The sequence below is a fragment of the Eurypyga helias genome, unplaced genomic scaffold, assembly GCF_000690775.1.
Source record: "Eurypyga helias isolate BGI_N326 unplaced genomic scaffold, ASM69077v1 scaffold3545, whole genome shotgun sequence".
Taxonomy (NCBI): domain Eukaryota; kingdom Metazoa; phylum Chordata; class Aves; order Eurypygiformes; family Eurypygidae; genus Eurypyga; species Eurypyga helias.
The window spans coordinates 17,536-36,979 of NW_010249368.1; the positions used below are offsets into that span (position 1 = coordinate 17,536).

At 40.6% G+C, this 19,444-nt stretch overlaps 1 protein-coding gene across 1 annotated transcript; it reads right to left on the reverse strand.

The window, feature by feature from the left end:
* Positions 1-2,499: 2,499 nt before the first annotated feature.
* CTNNBIP1 (catenin, beta interacting protein 1) lies at positions 2,500-17,923 on the reverse strand. The gene is made up of 4 exons (XM_010151323.1): positions 17,896-17,923; positions 14,931-15,055; positions 14,365-14,455; positions 2,500-3,177 (listed from the first exon to the last, which is right to left on the reverse strand). Exons 2-4 carry the CDS (start codon positions 15,024-15,026, stop codon positions 3,119-3,121), a joined length of 246 nt encoding a protein of 81 aa, XP_010149625.1. The 5' UTR covers positions 15,027-15,055; positions 17,896-17,923; the 3' UTR covers positions 2,500-3,118.
* Between the last annotated feature and the right edge of the window lie 1,521 nt (positions 17,924-19,444).

Here is a 19,444-nt window from a genome sequence, read left to right on the forward strand (position 1 = left end):
ACACTTCGAGCAATTGCTACCCATCTGGAGAGAGATGAGAGGAGAATCTGATTCAGCTCTAAATCTTTTCCTCAAGCTCTGGAAAACACTGTGTGTGAGGAGAGGTAGATGATAAGGTAAGTAAGGGAAGTACAACAGCACATTTTGAATACCTGAAGGAACATGCCTCCCAAAGAGACCACCCAAAGGATGCATGCTGCTTTAAAAGATGCCTCTAAAGCTTTTACTCTCCCTTACTGAATGCCTTAAGCACTATTTGGTAAGCAGTTGAATTGTACAGCCTTTTCTATATACAAATGCATTTCAGTTTAGATCTATACTCACCTGACCTCAGACACCTGGATTTCTTATTTTTATTAGTAATGGCTTTCTTAAGAAGGCAAAAGCATGAAGGTAAAGCTAAAGAAATCTGTACATACAATAAAGCATGCTGATGTACTCTGTGCAGGTTTCTCTACCTCTAATTAATCCAGGCTCCACAGCGGTAATAGGGATTTAGTTTTCATAGCAAGAAGATCAATACTTAAGAAACATTAATTCAAGGTGAATATTGGAAAGCCCTCTTATCCACTACTTTCTCCCTGATTTATATATGAATTCTTTATTGTACGTCTTCCAGTCCTGGCTTAAAGTTAAGAAATCACCAGTAAGGAGGGGGAGAGCACACAGGTAACAAAGCAAGAACATCCATTCTCAAGAGAATTCTACATCTCGTCCACTTTCTGGATCCCAAATCATGTTATATACAACACATGTGCCTTTTCTCAATGCATCATCTGCAACATATGACTCAGGACTCCCAAGTTTGGAGCCTACAGGGAAGTCTTCCACAAAGGTGAAGAAGTATTTTCCATTTGGCAGATTAACACAGTAAAATAAATCAATAAGAAACAAGAAGAGCTATTAAAAACTGTATTTTCTCCTCCCAACAGTTACATTTTTAGTGAAAAGATTAAACCACATAAACACTTCACTTTTCTCCTTGGAAAGATTTAACAGCTCAGAAATGCCATAGATACACACGGAGGATGCATGTCAGCTTGACAACAACAGGCCACCACAATCCAGCCCATTCACTCCAGCCAGCAGCCAGAAACACGTACCCCCTTAAATTAACCCTTTAAGGGCTGCCCCTCTTTGCACCCGAGTTAAAGTGCCTCCTAGGCAACCAGGTCAAAATGTAAAGAAACTTTTGGGCTCATCCCAGTTTATTTCAATAGATTTCTTATCTGGCCCCAACAAACAGGGGTAAAAGGTTTATTACTTTCACACTGAACCTTACAAAGCTGCAACTGATTCAAAAGGGTTTTTTTCATAAATAGATGCACAGTTTTCTCATTATCCAGTATTTATTTACTCAAGATAATTTCCTTCCTTGTGCTCACAAGTCCATTCTTCCTTTTGCATACATTCCATGGTTTCTCTCAAGGTTCCTCCTCATTTTGAGGCCATAACAGCATCCTGTCATCATAATTTCTTTCCATGAAAATGGTTATATTGTCATAGTCAGATTCTGGAATTGTTACGTCAAATAAATTAACAGTCACATGAAAGGAACCCGGAAGAGGTGAAGGGAGTTCTGCTTTAATAGATCTTGAAACATCTTGAAATCAGTGCAACCCACAGGAAAATTGAGAAGTATTGTAAAAATAACCCGCACATATGAGAGAAAATGAAGTGCTTGGTTTTAGGCAGCAGTGCTAGAAATTTTCTGTGCAGGTTCCGGAACAGTCAGTGCACTCTGATAATTTCAGTGCAGGTTGTCCAGCTGTAAATGCATATGTGTGTGTTTTAAGGCCCTGCAACTACTAAGAGAGTAAACATGAGAGTGTCACCTGTACACTCACTACGAGACAGCTTAATGCAGCGCTACTGCCTCTAGGAACAGTGCCTCAGGAAAACAGTACTACCTTAGGATTTAGATAATTCCCGTATCACTGAACAGTTGCAAGGAGCCAAACCACATACAGATTTTCAAGTGACTAGAAACTTAGTTTATTAAAGCCCAGTGCAAGCTGGATTTAAGTTACTGATGGTTAATTTTTCCTTAGGTGAAAGCTAGCCTTGTGCAGCAATTAAAGGGTTAAAGTGGAACTATATGCAGTATTTTAAACAGGTTCACATATTCTCTATACAAATTTGGCAAGTTCATGTCACAGCCATAGATCTCATTCTTGCAATTCCTGCAAAATATCTACAGCTCCTCTGTCGGAAGCAAAGAGAAGCCACCTGAACAGCCAAGTCTGCCAGGAGTTCATAGCGCAGCCCACACAGCAGCCCAGGGCAGCTGGTGATCTCCGTGTTCCAGCTCAAACAGGTAGATGACTTGAACTAAATATGCTTTCGACACATGCTCCCAAAAGAGCTCGAGGCCACAGAGCAGATGAGTATGGAAAAACTGATTGCATCAGAAACACTGCAGCCAATAGGAAATCAAAAACATGATGTCAAAGCCAATCAAAAACCCAAAACAAACCCCAAAAAGCAAGCATTTATATGTGTGTAGGTGTAATAAATATTGCAAAGCACATGTGTCTTTTCCCCCCCGACAGTAAGAATAAAGAAATAACCAATGCACCAAAACATCAGCAAAAAAAATGTCGAAGTCAGCAAAATACCTGCAAGCCAACTGAAGAGAAAGCATTTGCATCGCCAACCAACTACAAGTTGCTTCCAGTTCTACGCAGCCAAATCAAACCCTCTGCAAATTCACACGTTTCGTAAGCACCACAGCATGACAAGCTTCTTTAGAAGCAGGGTGTCAAGAGACTTTCTTTAAAATATAAAGTAAAATGCAAGATAAAAGTTTTACATTGGTCAAGTTCGAGAAATGGTCTTCCTTTAGCCAATCACAGCCTGTGCCTTTCAGCCAATCAAAAATACACCTTTAGGTTTGTCCTCAATTAACACAGCCCAGCTGAGTAGCAAAAACTTACAGGAATAGATGGCTGTGAGATGCATTCTGAGGGTTGGGCAAAGGGAAACAAAATTACAAGGAGAAGGAATACCAAGGAACAATTAGGGTGGGCAAAGGGACTTATTAATGCTCAGTCATCCTCCTCTATCTTCAGGAATCTCAGTGTCCTCTCCAGTTCTGTGTTGCTCAGGTATCCTGTAGTTACTGTCTTCTGTCTTCTGTCTCTGATCTGGAAAATGCCATCACAACATCCTCAGCACCTGTAATAACAATGGATACAGGAAAATGTGTCCCATAATCACTTCCTTTAGAGAACAGTGGAGAGATGCAGTACCCAAACTGTCATTCTACACATCCATAAAATCAGTAGGAAAGGAAAAAGAAGACAGAAAGAAGAGGAAGCTGAGTTTTCTTGTTTTTCTGGGACTGGAAACTGAAGTGGTCTAAATGTTTCAACAGCATATTTCAAGTGTTCCTTTGCAAGCCTAAGGAAATCAGTTTGTTTTTAAAGAAAATCAAGTATTCCTTGCTTTCACATTTTCTAAGCAACAACACTTAAAGATAAAAAATCATAGGATTGTCACCACAGGCGTGTAGAAATAATCTTTTTTTTCCTCTGTAAACCCTGACACTGCATAAGAAATTTATTGAGTTTCTCTGTGGTACGAGGAGCTCAACTGTTCAATACGACTTGCACTGCCCTATGCATCACACTGTCCTTTTTAAGTGAAGTTTAGATATTCTTTATCTTTACATCTAAATAATCATTACTCTTTGGTTTTAAGAATAAAAATTGTTTTAATAGGTCAGCTGCAGGTTTTTGCTCCCCTCACCCCCCATCACTTCAGCACCCTTTATAAACTAACATGTCTTGAAAACTCTCCATTCTCTAATGGAAATGCAGTATTTTCTTTCAAACTGAAGGCTTCCATTTGCCCAGACACAGCTTTGCTAATTAATGTTTTATCCCTAGCCTGAAAAAATATTTTCCAGAGGAATTCAGTGTGTGGACTTTTAAAGTTAGCAGATTTTTTTTTTTTTTTTGAGATGATCAACTGTGTATGACTGCCATCCAAACACACGTTCCCTAAGCACAGAAAGATGTTATTACCTCCTTATAACCATGTGCAAGTCTTTGCAAACCTGTGTGATCTTTTGTAGTAGAAAGACCTGAAAGGCTTGAGAATCACGTCTGATAAAGGCTTGTAAAGAACATCCCAGCGACACTCTTCAAAAATATACCCCAAGATCTTCAGAAAAGATCTCTGGACTTCCTAACAACAGAGCATAGCCTAACAGGCTCTTAAAGAGTAATGTCTTCAGGACAACACGGAAGTAAAAATACATCATACAGCAGTGTCAAAGCAGAGGTTTAAATCAATACCTCCAGTCTAGACAAGAACTGTGAAACAACCCTGAAGGGATGAACGCACTGGCAAAAATCTGATCCCTAAGAAATTCAGATAAAAGTAAATGCTTTCTTTCATCTGTAGATTCTCTAAGAGCATTTATCTGATTAGAAAATGTAATTAACCCACTAGTCACTGTCTAAATAATTTCTAACAGTTATTTCCTCCATGCAAATGCTCCTCAGTGTTTATGTGCAACACATGACTCGCAGTGACCATTTTGGCCTTCGTTAATTTATTCAGTCTGCTTGGGGTAATTTCACTTAAGTTTTTCTTCAAAGCTTCTATGAAAGGATTAGACAACAACGGATGAAATGCCGAAAGAAACACTGCCTGCCTGCCCCATTCGGTAACCGATCAGCTCCACAGAATTCTCTTACTAGAGTTTGGAAAGTTCTAATTCAACTTGGACAGAGCATCAGCACGTAAAAACACCCCAGTCTTTTACATCAGCATATCAAGAAGCAGATTTCGGCTTTGTGCCCCGAGCAACTTCTGCCTATGCATCTGCATACAAGGTAAAAGAAAGAGGACTAATAAAAATTCCACATCTGTTATAGTTACACGAATTCAATTTCTCAGTTATCTAATCTGCTCTTCAGCTGTGATATAGAAGGAAAAGTGGCCAAAAAATGGGAGAAAGTTGCAAATTCCCCTTGCTAACATCCTTAAAAGCTGTCAATGCTTATGAAATGCAACTACATTTATTTTTATACACTTCACAATTTATCTGTTATACGTACTCAAAGGAGGAAATATTAAGGACCAAGCAGTAGTTGGTTTTTCATATGTAGGACCCCTATCTTACAGAACCACATCAAAAACTGCTGTGATACAGCCTCTTGCCAGCACTCAGAAGCCCTGCAGTCATCTCCCTTTTCATGTCTTCCACAAACTGTTTTTCTCTTGATCAAAACAGAAATGATATATAGCACTCGGATCCAGCTCTGACTTAACAAGTTGCCATGTTCTGATGCATTTAAAAAAAAAAAAAAATCAACTACTAGCCTCCACAAAAAGAAGGATTTTACTTGCAAGGATCCTGAAAAGCACTTCTGTGCTAAGAAGAGGAGGGAGTAATGACACTTAGAAGCCTTAAGAAAGCAAACGCACGTAAAGCGCAACCTCTGCCCCTGTGTTTTACATCCATCCATCCCCCTTTCAAGTGGAGGAGGCTTGGCTAAGCAAGTCCAGATCAGCTGGAGTAGCCTAGCAACCGCACCACCACGTCACATCAGCACACGAGATGAGCTGGATTACTTAACAGATGTTGATTGTTTTCCTGGGGTCTCCCCTTTCCACAGTCTCAAGATGAAGAAAAGAAAATTCTTACAAGCATCCTCACAGGTTTCCTGCAGAAAAGGACATTTCATTCCAGATGATCGTGCAACCCCAGAACACCCAGGTCAGTGCTGCTGCCCATCCCCAACACTCCCTGCTTTCCCTGCACAGCCTCCGGTGCCGAGCACACAGCCCGGTGAAACACAGGATGAGCAGAAATAGCTTTCGGCACAAAGGATGCCGGGAATTCTGCAGTTCCTTTTGGCTTTCACAATCCAAACAGCTCTCTCTGAAGAGCAGGTTCACACGCTGCTAGCTCCTGCTCTAGTTTTCTAGACCCGCCCAGCATAGCTTCAATACCAGTGTCACCGTCAATCTGAATTTTGGGTAACTTTCCATTTGCCTGGACTTTGAATAGGAAAAGAGAAGGGAGTACAAGAAATACAGCTCGTCAAAACAAAAGGAAACCAGAAAAAGCCAAATTTTAACCAGTGTTCTATCTTGCAGAAAAAGCAAGGGTGCAATAATGAGTACTGTGTAAAAGTGTGGGAATAGCTTGAATACCTACAGTATTCCTGAATTATTATTACGTGCATCCTAAAGGAAAAACCCTAGAATTCAAGGTTTCGGCCTTTCACTGCCAAAGGTACTGCAGTCAGCATGCAGTACGCTTGTTTTACCACCTAGCTAAGTACAATCACCACAGTTTTAAAGTTATCGGGCTTCGTGGACAAAGTGCATGGTTTTGGAGGGGTTTTTTTATCATAACATCACCAGAAAGCACGCTCCCTCTCTGTCGTTGTTCAGCACTTCATAATACATAGTTTCCCAAATGGTACTTTGGCAATTAGGATGGGCAATCAGGTGGGTAAAAAATTAGTTCAGGGAAGATGAAACTGAATTGTGTTTGAAAGGATAATCATTGGGCTGAACAGGAGATGATGACTGCACTTTCTCAACGGTTGGCCTTGCACCAGTTTTACCTAAAACTTTCATAAATGAGCAGAAAAGTGGTCCTATACTCTGAAATGTGATGGCAACACAATGTTAGAGAGTTCGTCCAAAACACCAGGGAAAACAATATACAGGAACAAACAGGACAGCAGTGAAGGCCAGAGGTGGCAAAAGGGGTTTAGCTCCTCATTTTGGAAAGGAAGGAGAAAAAATAAAATATAAGAAGTGATATATTCCTATGTCTCATGATACAGTTTTAAAGCTTATATAGACAATTCTGTGCAGTTTTATTTCCTGCTCCCTCCTCAGTTCCTTTTGTTATTTGGTAGAACCGCCAATGTTTTCATTTGCAGGAATTACACATAACCCAGCATTTGCAAAAGCCTCAGGCAATTGCCTTTAAAAAGACAATTTTATCTATCAAATAAAAGATAATAATATCTTCCAGGTAGACAAGTAAGTGGGTGGCTAACCCGAGGGCACAACACCCAACAGAACAACATCTCGCAGCAAAGACTCAAGCCTATGCTGATTTCTTTCATTCCCACATTAAAGATCCAACTTGATCCTTTGTGAGGTGATACCTCATTACAAAGAGGAAGCTATCCTTTGTCCAAACAGCAGCAGCCACACAGAATGTTCTTGCAGGCTATCAAATCTGACGCTAGCGTGGACAGGACCATCTACTTCGCACCAAAACCGACGGTTCCCAGGCAATGTCAGCCCAGTCACTCAGAGCACAGGGATCGCTGCCCCTTGGGTACTGCACCTCGTGGCCTTGTGCTATATTCACTAACCAAAGAGACAGGTGGTTGTTCAGGATGTCTCCGTTCTTCATAAGCACCGTGACTCCTGACTGGGACGTAAAAAGCAGTAGTATTTCCCAGCTCTGGAACCAGTTTGCTCAGGGGACTAGGGAAAAGGGGATATAGCTTCATACCTGTAAGGTGAGTAGTTTGTGATAACAATGCCAGAACCTCTACAAGGGCAGTAAATGCTACCAGGTTTAAAAGAGCATTTCAGTGATTTGAAAACAGAATGGAAAACTACTCTGAACGTCAGTAAGGGTACAGTGCTGTACGCAGATGAAAGGGATGCTCTCGTCAGTCCTTTCCACCTCCCAGGAGCCACTTACAGAGCAGGACTATTTTTGAAGACGTTCTATAACAAAAGCCCCCTGCATGACAGCTGTCCAGAAAAAGGTCATTGGCATTTCTCAGCACAAAAGCACATTTTGTTCAAGTCCAGTCCTACAACCCAAACTATCCAGAGTTAAATGAAAGCAGTCTAACGAGTCTGCTCATTAAGCAATTCTACAGCCGCCTCTGCTCGTGTACAAACATCTGCAGAGAAAAGAGCAGGGGCTTCTGTGGGGTGAAAGAAAGTGGGGAGTAAGGTACCAGTGAACAGAGCTCCTGCTGCAGACCCACTTGGCCTCCACAACGGATGTTTTCTTTCCAAGCAAGTGAAAATAAATCGAAAAAGCAGGGCACAGGTTATGGAGTTAAGCTGCACACTGCCAAGAGCCTGCAACTTACACAATAGGACGGTGAACCACGTTTACTTTTAGCACATCCTTCACTGAGCTTTGCACTTCCAGTAATTAAAGTATAGAACAATGACAAAGGCACACTTACACCTGACCTACATTCTATACATACGACTTCTCCGTCACCGCTGTCCCTTTTCTGGGAACACGTTCCTACACTGAAGTAGGGACTTACATATACTCCGCAAAATATTCCCCATCTTTGCATGAATTAATTGCCATAGACTTTCAGACACACAAATACTTCTCCCACTTCTGCCTTACACTTTCCCACCCTCATTCTCCCTAGAAATTAAAAATAATTAACTGGTAGGCTTATGTCCTATCTTAAAAAGCAGTAGTCACAGTCTTAACCCACTAATATTAAAAAAAAAAATCCTTGTGCAATTATGTTCTGATTGCAGTTGTCTGAATTTAGTAGTTCTTCTGCACCACCTGCACTTGAGCCTTAGCAAGCCAAGGTGATGGGAAGGTCAAGTGACTTCACCGCACAGCAGTGAAGACTGCAGACAGCCACTGAGCTCAGCACATGCAACCGCTGATCATTTCACCGAGGTTTCAGAAAATGAAGTCGTTTCACCTAGCTTGCAGTCACCACGATGACTCCAGCCAATGCTTCCCACAGCACGTGCCCAGCTACAGCGACACCAAGCCAGTAGGGTACAAGCTGGATTAAAACCACATTACCTTCACACAAAGGAAGACGCTAACTGACACATCTAACAGCTGCCGTCTCCAAGTGTTCTTTGAATGACGAATAGATACATACACCTGATTTGTTTGTAGTCACCTGCAAAATTAATTAAACTCAAAAAGCCTTCAGAGATCAAAAGGTTAAACCTGTCATGAATTTCTGAAAGCTGACAAATTAAAAAAAAAATTCTTTACTTCCCTCAAGATCTTTCTATACGCACATTTCTTCAATCACCTTCCAGCAACTATCTTCTAAACATCAACTTTTCTCTGAAATTCCCAGCATTAGTATCCTAGCCTGGCAGTCTAAAAATACATCATGCACTGCTGAGAGGAGGAGCACATTAGAACAAGCATTGCGTTCAGAAGAATAAAACCACACTGAGGAGACCTCTAGCTCTGTTTCTCCACCGCTCTCTGATATTTCATGAGCATGGTCCCCCTCCTAACTCCACAAGCAACTCGGGTTCATTTTTAATGCCCTACCATCCAGAGAATGCGTCTAACCTAGCTGAGGCATGCATTTGCATCGCAGCCTTGCCCTCCCCAAGGGACCAGTTTTCTTCAAGAACCAGCACGACACTCCTGTTGCTATAGGAACATCAGAGCTGTAATCACCAAGGTCTTAGTATAATTCAAATATCATGCCTACTAGCTGCACAGCTTCCATTTATTTGCCAGAGCAGCGATTTAGGAAAGCCAAGTGCTAGCCTACCATTTAGAAATGTAAATAACTGGGAAACAGGAAATATGGGGTTTTTTTTAAAATACAGGAGATGCTTCTGTGCATGCAACTTCTTGAGAGGCATTTCGCTTGTATTAAAAATATGAGAAAGCCTTAATTTTATCATTTCCAGCTCAAGAAACCTAATGAGTCTGCGCTGCGTTAGTTCTTGCTGCAATGCAGGGAAGACAACTATTATCTTAGCGTCTCAAAACAGCTCACGATCACATCCTAGCATACACACTGCTTGAACAGAGATGCCTTTGGGTTCCTCGGTTATGCTTGGAGCCATAAGAACAAAGCAACAAAGCCCACAGATGTCAGCTAAAAGGCACTCTCTATTTTGCACTTTCATAGAGGTGTTAACATTGCAGCAATGATGGAAAAATAAAGTGGTTTTCAAAAACGTGAGCATGAGATTAACAGTCTCTTAATACGAAATTTAAGAATTAAATACTTCATCTAAGAGTTTTATAACTTGTTGTTCAGGCTTTCCTGGGTTACTGAGATCTCATCCCCGCTGCTAGCAGTTCAATGGATAAACATTTAATACATCAGATAAGCCTCATAACTGGCATGGATACAACACAACTGCCTGGATCAGCTGAAGAAGAGAATGTGTGAACAGTCCAAAGTATTAATAAAACCAGCTAAAATCCCAAGCTATAAACAGAATCCAGGCACCTGAATTGCCTAAACATTCCTTGCTCTTGGTGGACTGTAGCCCATGCTGGAGAAACAGCACCTCTGGAAAAGCTTATCAGAGTCACCACACTGAGGTACCAAGTCCTTCCCGAGAATATGCTGAAAAGAAAGTGTAAACAGAGCTGGAATTAAAAGGAAAAAAAAAAAAAAAGAGAGACTAACACTGGGGTACATGTCCTGGTCATTCAAGATCCCTTCACAGATCTGTTGCTCGAATATATGTTGTGGCTGTGAATGTAAACAGCTTGGAACACACGCTAGAAAGATTTACACTCATTTTCATGTGATGTGTGCTCCAGGACATTGGAGAGCCCTGGACATACATCCTTATTAGCTGATTTACACAAAGTTCTTCACTAACGCAATCAGAATCGCTTGGAGCTTCCTGTCAGGAAAACAAGATGCGCTTTAACAGTACACAGCACAGCTGCTTCAAGAGTGAAGATGTTCCAAGTGTACAGTTCAACTGTAAAAGGAGACCTGTAAACAATCCTAAAACACTGATTTTTGTACACCTGAACTGATTCATTCCTTGTGCAAGATGGGAAATAAAGAGATAAGAGTTTAATTTCTCCTCTTTCTATAAAAAGAAGCACCAACTGAAGGGGAGTTTGCAAGATGGGAAATAAAGAGTTTAATTTCTCCTCTTTTTATAGAAAAGAAGCACCAACTGAAGGGGAGTCAGACTTCAGGCTCAGTTAAAAATTACAAAGGTATGCTAAGAAGCTTCTTGACCAAATTTAGCAATTAACTTCTATTGCTAAACCCTAAGACAGCAGAGTATCATGGAGGAACTTCAAACATCATTGGTCCTGTTATTAACAGCGGCTCTGAGGGTTTATGGCACAAGCACTTGAATTCAGCTGGGACAAGGACAAACTTCTTTCTTCACTGCCCTGTCACATCGCTGCAGATAGGCACTGGACACATAGGTTGCAGTGACTCCCTGTGGTCAAACAAATAGGCTCAGCGAAGTTGGCAGATCTTTATCGAAACCACCGGGGTGAGCAGCACAGAGTGCCAAGCTCAGCGGTCCCACCCCAGGTGATTACCCCAAGGCCACCAGCCAGCTGCCCTAAGACAGCATTTCATGGATGCACAACTGAGAAAAGCATAAAAATTGGAATAGAGGCTGCAATACGCTTAAAAAATTCTACCCTATCCATCCTCTATACTCTTCTAAAAAAAACAAAAAAGAAAGAAAACGACCTTCCTGTAATTCCAGAGTCAGGCTGCAGCATTTTTAAGTGACACACAAAAATCTGCAGGCCTACAACAAAGCTTTCAGAGTGCCAAGGCCAAAAATGTCATTCCCTTTTTTGGAACAAAACGGGGGTATGAAAACAGCTTTCTGCCTTTTGTGTGCCTGCTGGAGGAAAATGACTCTAAAGATAGGTCTGGGGCAAGTCAGGCTGGGAGCAATCTGCCCTGCTAGTGGAAGAAAAGATTGTGAAATCTGCTGGCATACTAACTCTTTGTAAAATATTCCTTAAATAACACACCTTTTAGTTGTTGTGCAAGTTGCATAGAGGAAAAACAAATATATCCTCCAGAGGAGATTCAATGAAAACAGCAGAAAAATAGAGACGAAAATTCCTTTCAGCAGTCTTGAAGGACACAAAGCATGTGAGTACCCTCAAAACGTGTGTGGACTTGGCCAGGGTTTTTCAGCACAAGACACTGCCATCTAGTGGGGATGGAATCTCCCTTAAAATGGGCAACTGGACATTTGCACAGTTTGTGTTCTCTATTCCAATACTCTGATAATTGACCCTTTCCCCTTTCATCAACACCAGGATATAGCAAAAGGTAGGGACAGATGGCAATGACTGCTGCCACGTGAGCCACACACCTAAGAACAACGTTACCATAACTGACTGCTAGGAATCCAAAGAGATTTCTAAGGAAATCAAAGTCCTGGGCAATAAATTACAGTTGCTTTTGTCTGTACATATGAACTTATGTATAGTTGCTTATGTCTATACATATGAAGCATCCTACAGCTTCATCCATCTCCAACGGAAAAACTATTTGGCTAGGTTTCCTCACTTTCCTTTGTTCTTCATGCTATTCACTAAATTTGGAGAGATGGCCTATCTCAAAATGCAAAGTGCAACACCCTTTCCCACGTCACTAAATATTTAACTATTTTCTTTCTTCTTTTTACCCCCTACCAAGAAAAACCTTAATGGTCAGGCCACCACCTTAATTATAATTTGGGAAGGTCAAAGGTAGATCTCCCAGGAAAGGGAGCAGTGTCTCAGATGAGATCAAAGCAAGCCTCAGCAGGGTGGACTTCACTTCCCGAGGGACAATGTTTTAAGGGTCTTCAAGGACTTTAAGAAAATGCTGACAATCAGTCAGCATCTGTTCAAATATGGGACAAAGGCAACTTTTTGAACAACGTATGAAGCTCATATTTCCTGCACTGCAAGATAAGTGAGTCTAGAAGCAGAGGAAGTAACAGTTGGTGTCTTTTGATTACTTTTTAAATTCATGTCAAAATTCTTTTTTTTGAGTCTCCAGAGCCCTCTGCAAAGTGAGAAAATGTAATTTTACAGATAATAAAACCAGACAGTTTAGACAAGAAAGTAAGATCAAGCTGTGCAGGAGCACAGCTGTACAAAGTAGCTCTGTCCTCTGGCTGGACTTCTGTTTTTAGTACCTCTTCTTTGCCAAAGGGCAGGTAGTTCAGCATGTATTTTTGTTGTGAGCCATGTATCTGCTTTAGCAATAATGCTGAAAAGTGCCAACTGCAAGTAAGACAGTCTTTCTTAACTGAACATGTCTGTCTCAGGTTTTGATGGAAACCAGCAAATTTTCACTTTAAACTGGCAGAAAAGTTTCAGAATTCTGAGCCAAAATATACAGGCGTATCTACCTCCATCAATCCCCCAGCTATGTGAGGAATGAACACACAGGCTTGAAACTGAAGAGCAAGTTTGTGCAGGTTGTGTTTCTAATGGTTTTCTAAATGTCTTAGATCTATATTAAATTTCTGCTTAACTCTGTTCTTTCTGGCATACGAGTCTTAAAATTTCCCTTCAATGCAAAATTCTACATTATGAATGTGATCTGGCACGAGGCCTATGAAAGGGAGGAAAAAAAAAATTCAGAGAGAAACATCAAGCTTCAGAAGAGATTAGTAAATTCAGAGTAGCGCCACACAATTGTTTACCAAGACTTCTGCAAAGAATTCACAAAAGCAGCACATACTTTATCCCCTTAATTGGAATCTAAACAAACCAAAGCAGATTTGTAAACTTATTTCATGTCTACTACCCCTATCCAGGAATTAATTACATCGTGCAAATTAAAAAATGCAACAGGAAACAAATTCCTCCTATTGCTAAACTTTCCCCCTTACTCTGCTGAAATAACAACATGGCACTTCCATATTAATGGAAATGTGAAAAACAAAAGATTTTCTTACCTGATTCCATTTTATTTGTGAGAAAAGTGTTATCAAACAACTACAGCCATAGTAACTAAATTATCATGGGCATAACACACTGCTTTTGTACCTTACAAACCTGTATCTACTTTACATCTTATTTTGTTCTGAAAGTCCAAGTTTGAAGAGAACAAAAAAGTGCTTGCCACTTCCACTCCTGTTCCTTTTTAAGCAGAGATGTCCCGCTTAAGAATAAACAGAAAAATTTAGATGAAAATCACCTTATGCAGAGGATCGATACTGACTGCAGTAAGACACACTCAGAACTAGAGGGACCTATACCTGAATTTAACTCCACCTACAGCAAAACAATCAATCAGGTTAAAATTTATTTCTATTTAATGTATTACATCGGGTAGGAAGCTACATTTAGTTCACAGGGCTTTGGCCATCAATGTTTTGAGTTATACTGGAGAATAGGTTATTTCTCAATGCTCTTGATCCTAACAGATCTCGGGTACAGCCAAGACTGACTTCCCCTGTTAAAAGAAACCCACCTGTTGAACAGCACGCTCTAGTTCTCTTCCAAAGATTACAGCAGGCAATGACTCACATATCCCAGATTGCAGGATGAGATTAAGTGGCATATTATTACAGAGGTATAGGAACCTCAATTAGGTATTTTCAGACTGTTTTCACAGGTTAAATAAACACAAGGCAAACAAATCCAGTACTCACCCTGATCAATGGAGTGTTGAGGGAGCTGGCTAAGTTGGCTATTCACTACACCCGCGTACGTGCGCAAGAACTCCTCTTCACTAGCAGTCAGCTGGAGAGGTACAAAGAGTCGGTCAGCAAGAAGGAAAATGAAGAAAGACTGAAGATACCACCCAATAATAAATGTCACAGTTGCTTCTATTCTGCTCTGAACAGTTTAATCAACTGTTATTTGGCCAACCACAGCTGTCAGCAAGGACAAGGCAGCAAACTGGTAGATCATGCATTCATGGAGAGATGCAAAAATGCCTTAAAGCAGTCGCTTTATTTTGCCATCTTTCCAGTAATGAGAAACTTTACTAAATATAGAAAATGATCAGATGCTCAAATTTAGTTTCAGGTGTCACAAGCCTCAATATTTAAGCAAAAATCAATTGTGTTTAACTGCAGATAATTGTTCTATCAGTGATGGCTAAAACAATTCAGCCATAAAACCAGACCACCCACCCATCGCACTAAGCACTATCCCACTTACTACAAAATTGTCTGGAAAGCCACAAAATACGGACTATGACAGTGCATCTTACATTTGATCCCATCTTCCTCAGCATGAGTAGGACTCTGACTTTCTGCTGAATATACATCTCCTCCGGACTCTTTCCGGGGACGCCCTCACGGTTCATTCCCCTCCTCCTGCCAGCTCCTGGATTTTCTGAAGATAGAAGATCAGAAAAAGACAAATTAAAATAGGTAATGGGGTATAACAACAGGAAAAGCTTCATTTCCAAACTACCTATTTTTCACCAGTGGACAGACCACTAAATAGCCTGGGAACGTAAGGAATCACATGCTTAATCTGAGAAATCCTTAAAAATTTTAACAGTTAAATTGGGCCTTACATATGCAGCTCCAACATTCAAAGAGTTGATGTGATGTTCACATCCCTACTAGCTCATTATCTGTTCGTACATTACTGCGTGAGTAGAAAAGGAGAAATCTAACGACTAGATGAAAGAATCACCCTGACAGAAGAGTCTGTGGTTTTGGGTTTTTCACATAAATAAGCACAACCAGTATGAAAACAGGATGCAGAATGCACAGCCATCAAGCCTGCAATGGCTAAACAAAAGCTGGATGAAATCTAAACTCTTAAGTCCTTTTTTTTTTTTTCCCCCCACTTTTTATATCACATAAAAAAAAAGGCCACTGCACTTTTGTAGAAGTCAATAAAATTTAATAAATGTTTTTGGAGAGAAAGAAGAGCTAAGAGGAACAAGGAAGGAGTAGAGTTTATCATTGTTTCTTACAAGAAAAAAAATTTTTTTTTCATTTAAAGCCAAAGTTTTGCTTTTCGACGTTAATAAAAATTATTACGCTATGGAATAAGCAGACTGTGCGACTAAACCCTACAGTGCAGAGCATGACTACGCTTTGTTGTTTGAGTATCTGTTAATTATTGAAGTTCCACAGTAGGGTGTTTACCAAGACAAAAATAAATGCTCAGGCATATTCTTCAGCTGCTATTAAAAAATATCTGGGAGCATGTATTAAGTCAACAATAGTAAAAACCTTAACTTCAAATTTAGAAAATAATGGTGCTTCAAATAATACACTGGCACAGCAGTGTAACAGACTACATTAACCTCTCAGGAGCACGGTGTGCTGGAGAAATGCAACCCCGGCTGAGGCATTTGTGGAGGGAGGTGTAAGCCAGCCACTCTTTCACCACGCACAGCTCTGAGACACGGCTCCAGAGCAGCTCAATCAGTTTTCATTCCCAGAACTGGGTCTGGTCCTACACTGAGCCAAAACCGTGCTTTCCCGAACCTCAGTACCACGCTCCATGAGTGAGCACTCACACTCCATGAGGCGTGCTTAGTGAAGACAGCATCGCAGCAGGTTCCAACACTTCATGTTTTCCTGTAGTCACTACCCACCCCTCACTTCATTCTACCACTTGTAAGGGAAAGTAATCTGGGTGTGGAACATGGGCCCTCCTGAGTGAGTCAGAAGTAATGCAAACTTCAGGAGCAGCTGCTGGGATAGGCTTCACCACCCACATTACTCAGCATGGAGGTAACAGTAGTCAAGAGTGCAGACAGCTCTGTATCAGCCCTGCTAGAATAAGTTTCCAGTGGGAAAATTTGCATTATGCCCATTTGCTACAGATGGTTCCACGTGGCAACCTGCAGCCTGTAAACGTGCAAGGGGATGGCAGCTTTTTGCCATCATCAGAACACAGCTTTCTGAAGAGGGAATAAAACAATCACAGATTTTTGTGTAGGGTCAGCTCAAATAAATTGATTGGATTATGTTACTAAGGGTATACTCTACAGTGCAATTTACTGAGTGCTAACAAGTGATGTCAATAGTAAGACAATGAACAAAATGAGACAGTGAGCAAAAGACATCATTATGCATATCCAGAGACTGATAAAACAATAAATATTTATCAAGATTCCATATAATTCTGAAAGGTTGTGACTCATTCTTTAATATTACACTAATACATCTTTCCTCTTTTTTTATTTTTTTTACTACTGTTACTTAAAGAGAGAAGGTGTTGTACTAGTAGCCAAAGAGAAAGCACAACAACAAAACCCTTAAATGTGTTAACATACCTATCTACCGTTTAAAAATGGAAAAAAATCATATGGGATAGCTAACAATAGGTGGCACCATACACAAGCACCAAGAAAATGCCACGGCTGCCCCCATGCCAGCTAGGGAGACCACATTTCAGCATTCCTCTATACATCAGAGATTACAAGAGTTTTGTAATCTATACATGTAATTATTCATTGTTTTCCATCATAATAGCTTTCCCGTTTATTAATTTTTTCAAACTTTAAAAAGGGGTGATAGAAATTCCTATTTAAACCTGGTTCTTCTAAAATAAACTTCAGGCAAGATGGATTTATCATAAAGCTACCTATTTAACAGGAAGGGTAAGAATACTAAAGCCTGCCCATTCAGCAAATGCTTCACAGAGTTAGCAAGCAACACTGGGAGGGGGGGGAGCACTCAAAATCGCTCAAAAGCTATCAAAATGTATGTATGAAGAGATTAAATTACGATTACAGAGCAACATCGTTTCATACAATGCACAATTATTTTGGGTGATAGCCTCAGCCTCCACAGCCTTTCCTACATGATGACATTTAAGTAGAAATACAGAAGTCTTAAGGCAGTACTGAGACCCCAGCATGAAGAACCTCAAGATACCTGTTCTGTTACATACAGCTTTTCTAAGACATGGTTCAGGATGACAACACCACCCAGCTTATATTCCATCAGTAAATTTCCACAACCCCTTACAAAGCTAGTCTGTGCCCAGAAGACAGCACAATGCAGCTTTACAAATGAAGGACTGAAAAATCTTATCAAAGTACTTACCAGCTTCACTCGCTCAAGAAAGCTGCATTACTCTGCTATGCATAATGAAATGTTCCTTCAGCAGAATTCCCTAACCGAACCCTACAATTCTGTCTGGCACACGGATAAAGTCAGCGTCCCCAACCAATAAAACATCAGATTTCCCTGCCAACGTACCTGCTTCTAAAAAGCGCAGAAGATGAGATAACCCACGTGTTCAGTCCCAATTAATGACCGCAGCTGGAAAAAAGTCCGAGGAAACTGCCCTGTGAAAACAAGTGAGCAAAGCATTACAGAAATCCACAAAGCTGAAAACCAGAAAGACCTTTCATTCAATATGCTTTGAATCACAGTCTGCTTTACGACAGTCTAGCCAAAATTCATTAAACTGGAGACTTGTCTGGAGTTTGTACACCCTTTTTATTTTTAAAGAGTAAGTTTTGTTAAAGTTCAAGCTGTTCTTCATCTGCAAGATTTACACCCTGACCATACCAACGACATTCCCAATCGCTTGAGAATGGAATGCATTCAAGCTTTGCATTCTTTAAGAAGCTTTCAGCATAAACCCCAACTCCCTGGAAAAACCAATAAACATCATGACATGTAATTTCTTCCAGTTACAAAAAACCAGGCGTAACATACCAAAGATTTGAGGAGAATTGGAGAAACGTAAAGCATGCTGTCTTTGACCAAAATTATTGTTTTCAGCTACATGTATATTATCTGCGTATAGCAATTATGAAAACTGGCACTTGAAAGCTGGGCTGGAAACCCTGTGCACAGAATTTTTCAGACCAACCTCACTGTTCAATACCAACAGCTAACAGATACAGACTTTTTTTCTTAGATTTGTGACATATTTTTGAACATACTTTACAACTGACACTGGGCATCAGGGCATGGTAAGAATTTATAAAACTCTTCTTACTCATGACATTAGCCTCTAAGCAGGTCAACCTCACAAATGAAGGGACAGTTCAAGTCCTCTGTAATGGCGCAATGGAATAGCAAGTGCCTAGCCAGGACAGCATTGCAGCTAGAATCATGTAACTAATAGCATGAGTTGCTGCACTTAATTGAGAGTTTCTGATTAGGGAATATACACTTACCTGCACCATTTGTTAATAAAGTCCTTCTTAAATCTACCAAACATACTCTTTTTTTTTCCCCAAGAGTGGTCACAAGCAAAGGCAGATCTAGACTAACTCAATTTCATTCATGGCTGTCCACCCCCTACACAGAGGTCATTACTAGCAGGGAAACAAGACACGAGTAGCTCAACTCAACTCTTACGTACACCAGGTTCATGAGAGAAATGCTGAATCCAAAATACCTGCGCACTTCACACACAGGTTCTCTACAGTGCCTCTTACTAAAAGCTGAGCTTTATCAATAGCTTAAAAGAATCATTTCACCTCACCAGGAGAAAAATTGCCTGCTCTGAAAGGATTATTTAAGCCCTATCTCACTAATTAGCTCCCACTGTTCTTGCCCTCTAAATATGCAACGCGGTCCCCAAGAAACATTATGTACAGCACTGACAGGAGGACCGTTTGCAGTACCTAATTGCTGTTCTCATTTCTATGGACTTCAAAGACACCCCCCACCACCACAGTGCAAATAACCACCACACAACTGTGTGAACTCCTTCCTGAAGGGAAGGATTACAACACTTCTGCCCTACTGTCAGGAACAGTGTATTACCGTTACCATTAAAATCACACCC

Coding starts and splice junctions, on each gene's coding strand:
- CTNNBIP1 (XM_010151323.1), bottom strand. CDS start 15,026: ATGAACCGTGAGGGCGTCCCCGGAAAGAGTCCGGAGGAGATGTATATT. Junction 14,456..14,930: donor TGAGGAAGATGGGATCAAAT/GTAAGATGCACT, acceptor GTACCTCTCCAG/CTGACTGCTAGTGAAGAGGA. Junction 3,178..14,364: donor TCAACACTCCATTGATCAGG/GTGAGTACTGGA, acceptor TTGTTATTACAG/GTGCTGAGGATGTTGTGATG.